General features: G+C 36.9%; 1 protein-coding gene across 3 annotated transcripts in view; it reads left to right on the forward strand.

Annotated features, from left to right (window-relative positions):
* Nucleotides 1-8,788, forward strand: part of Pus7 (pseudouridine synthase 7) — a 43,898-nt gene extending 35,110 nt beyond the window's left edge. For all 3 annotated transcript variants that reach the window (XM_048786149.1, XM_048786148.1, XM_015488367.2), the window contains 3 exons: nucleotides 4,950-5,079; nucleotides 6,473-6,564; nucleotides 7,700-8,788. In XM_048786149.1, the coding sequence (XP_048642106.1) occupies nucleotides 4,950-5,079; nucleotides 6,473-6,564; nucleotides 7,700-7,836 (359 nt within the window). In that variant the 3' untranslated portion in view covers nucleotides 7,837-8,788. The remainder of the gene's footprint in view (nucleotides 1-4,949; nucleotides 5,080-6,472; nucleotides 6,565-7,699) is intronic.
* The last annotated feature ends 550 nt before the right edge of the window (nucleotides 8,789-9,338 follow it).

A 9,338-nucleotide genomic window follows, 5' to 3' on the forward strand; every position in this document is an offset into this window, starting at 1 on the left:
TCAAATGAACAATTTAAAGAAACTAAAGCCAGGAATGGTGGTACACACCTGTAGTCCTAGCTATTAGGGAGGCTAAGGTGAAAAGATTGCTTCAACCCCAAGTTTGAGATCAGCATGGGCAACATAGCAAGACCCCATCTCAAAAAAAAAGAAAAAGAAACTAGATGGTTATAGTAGTAACAGTTGTATTATCATTATTGTTATTTGCATTACTTAAATCTTTAAAATTTATTAAGTATAGGAAGAGTCTGAACTTGAACTTTATGATCTTTCTGCCTTAGACTCCTGAATCATTAGGATTACAGGTGTGTTCCACCACACCTGGCTTTACATAATTTGTTCTTCTATTGCATTGAGATAGTAGATAGATAATTCTACCTCAGCATTGCTTTTTAAAAACTGTTAAGTGCCAGGCATGGTGGCACATGCCTGAAATCCCAGGGGCTCCTGAGGCCAAGAGAGCAATTTAGCAAGGCCCTAAGCAACTTAGACCCTGTCTCAAAATAATTAATAAATAAATAAATAGGGCTGGGAATGTAGCTCAGTGGAAAACACCCCTGGGTTAAATCCTCAGTAACAAAATAAAACAAAAGTATACAAGGGGCCTGGCACAGTGGCCCATGCCTGTAATACCAGTGGCTCAGGAGGCTGAGGCAGGAGGATCATGAATGAGTTCAAAGCCAGCCTCAGCAACAGCGAGGTGCTAAGCAACTCAGTGAAACCCTGTCTCTAAATAAAATATAAAATAGGGCTGGGGATGTGGCTTCGTGGTTGAGTGCCCCCAAGTTCGATTCCTGGTACCCCCCAAAAAAAGAATAGAAGGGACTTGGGATAAAGCTCATAGCATGCATGAGGCCCTAAGTTTGATCTGCAACACTGCAAAAGAAGAACAAATTATGTAAAGCCAGGTGTGGTGGAACACACCTATAATCCCAATGATTCAGGAGTCTAAGGCAGGAAGATCATAAAGTTCAAGGTGAGTCTTAAACTTAGTGAGACACTATCTCAAAATTAAAAAGGACTTAGGGGGACTGTAAACACCATGGTAGAGCATCCCTTGGTTTAATCCCTAGTTCCCCCCCACCACCACCACCACACACACACACACACATAATTTAAGTAATATATGATAATGGTATTTAAAAAGTCAATAAATATAGGAGTTTATAAACTGACAAGTTAGCCAGGTGTGGTGGTTCATGCCTGTAACCCCAGCAACTCAGGAGGCTGAGGCAGGAGGATCGAGAGTTCAAAGCCAGCCTCAGCAGCTTTACAAGACCTTCAGCAATTTTGTGAGACCCTGTCATAAAAAGGACTGGGAGGTGTAGCTCAATGGTAAAATTCCCCTGGGTTCAATACTTAGTACAAAAGAAAGGAAAACATAGAATTCTATACTTTTATTCTATATCTATTCCCCAGAGGCTGATAAGATAATTCTTTTGGGTGTTGGGGTCGTGGCTCAGTGGTAGAGTGCTCGCCTAGCACGTGTGAGGCCCTGAGTTCGATCCTCAGCACCACATAAAATAAATTAAAAAATAAAGGTATTGTGTCTAACTACAACTAAAAAATAAATATTAAAAAAAAAAAAGAATTACTTCTGTACCTTCATGGATGCCATTTGAGCAAGTGGACATTAGAACATTGGAACAGGGATTCAGAAATTGAAAAAAGAAAGCAGCTCTGACCATGGGTCCAATTTAGTGGAAATAACCCTTGAAGTTACTCCTGTCCAGGACTAATCTGTGGGTGGGGTGACTTTTTTTTTTTAATATCTTTATTTTTTGTTTGTTTATTTTTATGTGGTGCTGAGGATTGAATCCAGTGCCTCAAGCGTGCTACGCAAGTGCTCTGCCAGTGAACTACAATCCCAGCCCCATGGGATAACTTTTTTTTTTTAATATATATTTTTAGTTGTCAATGGACCTTTATTTTATTTATACGTGGTGTTGAGAATCAAATGCAGTACCTCACACATGGTAGACAAGCACTTTACCACTGAGCTACAACCCCAGCCCATTGGGTGACTTCTTATTAAAATATTTTTTCTTTCAAGAGACCAGAATTATTTTCCTTTTAAATGTTGTATTTCTTGAAACTTTATGAGTTAGAAAATTATTAAAACTAATGCTCTTCTTGGCTAATGCAAATATTCTACAAGGATTAAATAGGACTCTTTCATTTGTATGTTGATTAAAGCAACCCCGTTGCTGTACTGTAACACTTGCACAGGCTGACTTACTGAGGGAAAGGAGTGGATGGGGGGAAGTGAGGTGGGTAAGGGAGAGGTGTAATCTGTCTGTCCTGGTCAGGAACCAAGAACCTTGAACTAGTGGAAGACGCTTAAGATGCTAAAACCCACACTTTCCCTTTGTTTTAGTCAAGGTCCTCCAGAGAGACAGAACCAGTAGGATATATAGAGAGATAAGAAAAAGAATTTATTAGGAGAATTGGTCCACTTGATTATGGAGGCTGAGAAGTCTCAGAATAGGCTCTCTGCAAGCTGGAGAAACATAAGTGGTCATAGGATGGTTTAGTCCAAATCCAAAGGCTTGAAAACCAAGGAAGCCAGTAGTGTAACACTGAATCAGACTGAAGGTCCAAAAACCTGTGGGTGTTGTGATAGGGGTGCTGGTATAAGTCCTAGAATCCACAGACCAGAGAACCTGAAGTTCTGAAGTTCAAAGATATGAAAAGAAGGGTATCCCAGCCTAGGAGAGAGAGGGAAATCATTTGCTAGTCTGCCTTTTTAGTTCATCCAGGTCATGTCCACAGTGAAGGCAGATTTTCCCCAGTCAGTCCTCTGACTCATGCCACTCCTCAGGAAACATCCTCACATACACTTGGGATAGCCCAATCAACCTAAAGAAAAGCAAAAATCACCTGGGTTTTCTTTTTAGCAGAAGAGGGACAAATTCAGTGCCTACTGAACATTGAGAATAAGTAATGCTTTGCCAGCTATTGGAGTATCCCTTAATCTAGTCAAGTTGATACTTCAAATCAACCATCATAAGAAAGATGGCTACAGGGCTGAGATTGTACCTCACGTATGAAGCACTGGGTTCGATCCTCAGCATCACATAAAAATAAATAAATAAAATAAAGGTATTGTGTCCACCTACAATTAAAAATATTAAAACAAAAAGAAAGAAAAAGATGGCTACAACTGTCAAGATGAAGAACTTGGCTGGTACCAAAAAGAACATACATTCATCAAAGCCTTTGACAAGTCCATCCATAAAATTTTATAGCCAAGATGGGGATTTATATGCTGGCCAGGTGGTATTTCACCATTTGGATATGTAACATCTGCACACCTTCTATCCAACAGTGTTTATTTAGGGATTCCTGTTGTCTTCAGTGTGTGATAGAGGCATCTTTCCTTGTCTCTGTACTATCCAACTTTTTTTTTTTTTTTTAAAGTACTAGGGATTGAACCCAGGTGCACTTAATCACAGAGTGGCATCCCTAGCCTTTTTATTTTTTATTCTGAGACAGGGTCTTGCTAAATTGCTTAGGGCCTCACTAAGTTGCTGAGGCTGACTTTGAACTTGCAATTCTCCTGCCTTAGCCTTCCAAGTCACTGGGATTACAGGCATGCACAATAATACCCATCTCTATCCAGCATTTTTAATGAATTTCTTGTATAAAGAAATACGGTCATATTTATAAGTAGTGTAAGTTAAGCAAATGTTTAAGAAGAATTGTAGAAGGCATTTAATAGGGTAAAATGTAAATTCTAATATTTATGCCCACTGATCAAATCAACAGAAAAAGCCGAGTTTGATACAGTAGTCTCTATATAAAAAGTTTAAAGTAATTTAAAGTTGTTAACTTTAAGCCTGTTAAAGGATTTGATGGAAAACACAGAATTGTAAAGTGAGGGCAATTGACAGAACCATTATTTAGTCTAATGAAGATGTGACTTAAAGGTTCGACTTTTATGAATACATGTGGAAGAAAGTTCCACTGTGTTCCAGAGTAATCAACAACAGTTATAAGGGAACAGGTCTGGGGTTGTGGCTCAGTGGTAGAGTGCTTGCCTAGCATGCATGAAGCACTGGGTTCAATCCTTAGCACCACATAAAAATAAAATAAAGATATTGTATCCACCTAAAACTAAAAAATAAATTTAAAAAAAAGTTACCAGGGAATAGATTTCAGTTTGGAATAGGAAGAACTTTCCTTTTAATTGGTTCATTTTAGTTATATATGACAGTGACAATGGGATCCATTTTGATATAGTTATACAAGCATGGGATATATCTTATCCTAATTAGAAAGAACTTTCTAATAATTGTGTGCCTCATAAAGAAGTAGTTCCACTTGTTATGACAACTTGTAAGTGAACATTAAAAAACTGTCTCTCTTGAGTAAAAAAAGATTTTCCATCAGGTGCGAGGGTGAGACAGATGGTTTTTCAGGGTCTCTTATTTTTATACGTTTATTTATAACTACCTCTTCAGAGAGTGTTTGAAGCCTATGTATATGGTTTCTTCTGACTCTGAGCACAAATTTATGGTTTAGCAACTTTGGGTGAAATGACATTTGGTAGGTAGCTTGAGAACCTTATACCACATGTACTATGGCTAGCTGCAAAGATAGCCTACAAGTTGGCCAAGCCAAGAATGAAGATATCTTCTAGTCCCCATTACTAAGTCACTAAGTGTTATTTATTTATTTGTTTGTTTATTAGTTGTAGTTGGACACATACCTTTATTTTATTTATTTTTATGTAGTGCTGAGGATTAAACCCAGAACCTCGCACATGCTAGGCAAGTGCTCTACCACTGAGCCACAACCCCAGCCCCACTGTTTTGATTCCAGAGAGCAGACTTAGTATTATAAAATAAGGATGCTAATTGAATTTACATGTTACACTAGTTTTAGTCTACATTAAGCTAACTTGCTGACAGAATTCATTTTAACTAACTTTTTGTATTTTGTATTAGTTAGCGAAGCCTACAGGGAAATGCTCACAGCAGACAATCTTGATATTGACAACATGAGACACAAAATACGTGATTACTCCTTATCAGGGGCTTACCGAAAGATCATTATTCGTCCTCAAAATGTCAGTTGGTGAGTAATAGTCTGGAATGAAGTAGAACTGAATTACTACATAAAGTATTAAGTTTTTTCTTCATTTATATATTTTTCAGTGCTTAGAACCTAGCATGTAAGTATTTAATGTTATTGTTGTTCTTAGTACTATTATCACTACTGCTACCAATTGGTATTTTTCAAATCATCAGATTAATGAAGGATGAGGGATGTGGCTCAGTGGTAGAGCACTTGCCTAGCATGCACAAAGCCCTGGGTTCAATCCCCACCACTATAAAGAAAGGAAAAGAAATTTAGTGAAAACAACTCTTAGATGTTGTTAACATCACTGAATTATTAAAGAAATGTGTAAAGATTAAACTTTTTTCATTATTTCTAAAAAAACCAAGATTCTTATACAGAGCTATCCCTGAACAAATTACTCAATTAGCTGTGAGTTTTCAATATCAGTCCGGTTATTGTAATATTGTGTTTCCACAGAGAAAAGGATATTTGTGTCAATTAATTTTAAAATACTTTAATAGTATTATCTAGAACTTTATTTGATAATTTTAAAATGAAATCCTGAATTATTTGCCAGGAAATTCTCTCTCCTTCCTTTTCTCTGGCTGTGGGCAATGAAATTTATAGAGTATCTTTTCCAAGGTATTGATGGTAGTGTAACCACTCTGGAGGAAATGTAAGGCCATGATTAATTCAATCACATCTGTACAAAATAAAGTTTACTATGTCTCAACTTCATATAAAATAATTTCTATCACAGGGAAGTATTTTGTATCATTTCCATTTGCTGACATTATCTGTCATCTTACTGTATGATAATATGGAAACAATAGTCTTGTATAAAATCTGACCTTGTTCTGTTATTGAATAGTTCTATTTATATATTTATAATTATTTACAATAGACTTATGTGTTTTTCTTTTGGGGGAGGGTATTGGTGTTTGAACTTAGGGGTACTCAACCACTGAGCCCATCCCCAGCCCTATTTTGTATTTTTTATTTAGAAACAGGGTCTCACTGAGTTGCTTTGCACCTGACCGTTGCTGAGGTTGGCTTTGAATTTACAATCTTCCTGCCTCAGCCTCCTGAGCTGCTGGAATTACAGGCATGTGCCACCATGCCCAGTTGATTTATGTGTTTTTCTTGCTAAACAAATGATGATGAACACCTTTGTGGTGGTACATGCCTGTAATGCAGGACGCTGAGGCAGGAGGATTACAAGTTTGAGGCAGAGGCAATTTAGTAAGACCTTGTCTCAAAATAAAGTAAAAAGGGCTGGGAGTGTGGCTCGGTGGTAGAGCATCCCAGGTTCAATCACTAGGGCCACAAAAGAGAAATGTTGATAAGCAATTTAGTACCATTTATGACAGTTCATATTCACTCCTGTCTTTAATTATATATTTTAAAGGGAAGTAGTTGCATATGATGATCCGAAAATTCCACTTTTTAACACAGACGTGGACAACCTAGAAGGGAAACCACCACCAGTTTTTGCTTCTGGTAAGTCCACTCAATCTTCAGTTCTTGTGTCAACCAACTTTTACTTCATTCTGTCATTTAAAAGTGTAAATTCTGGGGCTGGGGATGTGGCTCAAGCGGTAGCTCGCTCGCTTGGCATGCGTGCGGCCCGGGTTCGATCCTCAGCACCACATACAAAGATGTTGTGTCCGCCGAGAACTAAAAAATAAATATTAAAAAAAAAATTAAAAAAAAAAAAGTGTAAATTCTTTTGAATAAATTGTTCTTACGGGCAGGAGTTGTGGCTCAGTGTAGAGTGTTTGCCTAGCATGTACGAGGCTCTGAGTTCGATACCAGCACCACATCAAAGCAAATAAATAAAATAAAAGTATTATGTCCNAAAAAAAAAAAAAAAAAAGCACAACACTTCTGTGAGAGGAAAAAAATTGAGCTTTAAAAAAATAAATAAATAAAATTGTTCTTACAATCATCAACACCACCTGTCCACTCTATGATTTCTGTTTTGGGTTTCATCATCTTAGTTTTGTAATTATAATTGGAGGCAAGTCACTAAAACAGTCAATCCCACTGAAAGTGAATGAATGTTATAGATTGTTGTGGTTTTAGGTGATAGAATCTTTCCTCCTCATCTCCCACAGAGAGGCAATAAAGTGAGTGAAAGTTCACAGGTTATCATGTCAGATTCTTTCTGTTCTGTATTCTGTCCCCTTTCTTCCTCTTCCAGTCCTAATTGGGATTTGTTTTGTTTTGTTTTGGGGGTTTTTTTACATGCATTTTTCTCTTGTGCTCTTCTATAATCTACCCTTTTAATGAAGGTTCCTGGATAGAATTATTGTATAACTTCAACTAGTTCATATAGTCAACTAGTTCATTTATTTATTTTTTATTTATTTATTTCATTTATTTATATGTGGTGCTGAAAACCAAACCTAGTGCTCATGCATGCCAGGCAAGTGCTCTACCACTCAGCCCCAGCCCCAGCCCCATTACAAATCTCTTACTTCCATGGTTTCATTCTCTTTGAGCCCCTATGGGAAGTAGAAGCCTAAGGAAAGGAGCACGGTTCTTTGTATTTGTAGAGAGATTATCTGATTCTATACAGTCTATCTGCAGCTACTGTCATTTTCTGACTATTCTCTTCTTTCTTCCCTTTCAGAAGGCAAATACAGGGCTCTGAAAATGGATTTTTCTCTTCCTCCTTCTACTTATGCTACCATGGCTATTCGAGAAGTGCTAAAAATGGATACCAGCATCAAGAACCAGACCCAGATGAATACAACCTGGCTGCGCTAAGTAGTACCTTATCCATAGATGAGAAAATGCAGACAACTGTTTGCTTACTGACTTCCTGTTCATTTATCTCTTAATACAGACCCAGATATGGATTTTGAATCTTTGTAGTAAAGGATTCTTTGTATTTTTTAAAGTTTTTATTAGCTTAAAGAAATAATTTGCAATATTTGTACATATGAACAAATCCTGAGGATCCTAATTTTAGCACAGAGATTATAAATTAGTCAGAATATACTTTAGGTGCTTAAATCATAATAAAATATCAGCTTTACTGGCTTTATAATATTTTGGTTTAAAGTAGAAGTTTTAGGTTTTGCTGAGTACATGAAGACAACAGGAATTTTTAACATATCATGAATGGAATGCACAACAATGCATTTTAAGAGCAAATGCAACAAAATAAATCTTGACTATGGATAAATAATTTGAGAGTCCCCATTTATAGATATAAATACTCTCATTGTCATTATGCATCTCATGTGCTGGATTCAGGTAAGCATTTATATACTTTATAGTTTGCGATGGCTTTTGCATTTATTATCAATGCCTTGCAGGAGAGTTACAGGAATGGGGCCTTTTTTCTTAAAATGTGTCCATTTTTATTGGTTAAGATCTACTTTTTACTCTAGGTGCCTTTTTATGTTCAGAATTCTTTCCACCAGATTGGCATTTGCTCAAAAATAAATAATGTCACAGAAGAAAACTTCTAAATTTTACAAGGGCTCCTTCTAACAGCAGCATTTACCCGTTGTCATTAACTGCTTAGGTATTTACATTTCTGGCATTGCATAAAACTTTTCTCTGGTGTGAAAGGATAAATATGCCTTTCTAAACTTGTTTAGCATAATTGTATCAGTTTTTATTTTCTGTCATTTCTAGAGTCAAATGTTATAAATACTTTTAAAAACTCCTTTTTACTGATTATGTAAATAAATAAATACATAAAACTAAATGAAAATGAGAATTTTGTCCCTGACTAAAGGTAAGAAACTAAGTGAATGAAAGAGCTTTAGAAATGGTTTTGACAGAGCTAGGGTTGTGTTTCAGAGGTAGAGTGCTTGCCTAGCATGTTGAGGCACTGCACATAAATAAAGCTCCATCGACAACTAAAAAAATAAATTAAAAACAAATAGGGGCTGGAGTTGTAGCTCAGTGGTAGAGCACTTGCCTTGCAAGTATGAGGCACTGAGTTCGATCCTAGCACCACATAAAAACAAATAAAGGCATTGAATCCGTATACGACTAAAAAGAAAATTAAAAATGGTGTTAACACAAAAGTGTGTCTTGATCAGGTGTGAGATTTGAGAATAATATAAAAAACTATCAAGCCAGGCACGGTGGCACATGCCTATAATCCCAACAGCTTGGGAAGCTGAGACAGGAGAATTGCAAGTTCAAAGCCAGCCTCACAACTTAGTGAGGCCATAGGCAACTTAGCAAGACCCTGTCTCCAATTAAAAATAAAAAGGGCTGGGGCAGAGGAGCTGGGGTTGTGGGTCAGT

Source organism: Marmota marmota, unplaced genomic scaffold, assembly GCF_001458135.2.
Source record: "Marmota marmota marmota unplaced genomic scaffold, marMar, whole genome shotgun sequence".
Lineage (NCBI taxonomy): Eukaryota > Metazoa > Chordata > Mammalia > Rodentia > Sciuridae > Marmota > Marmota marmota.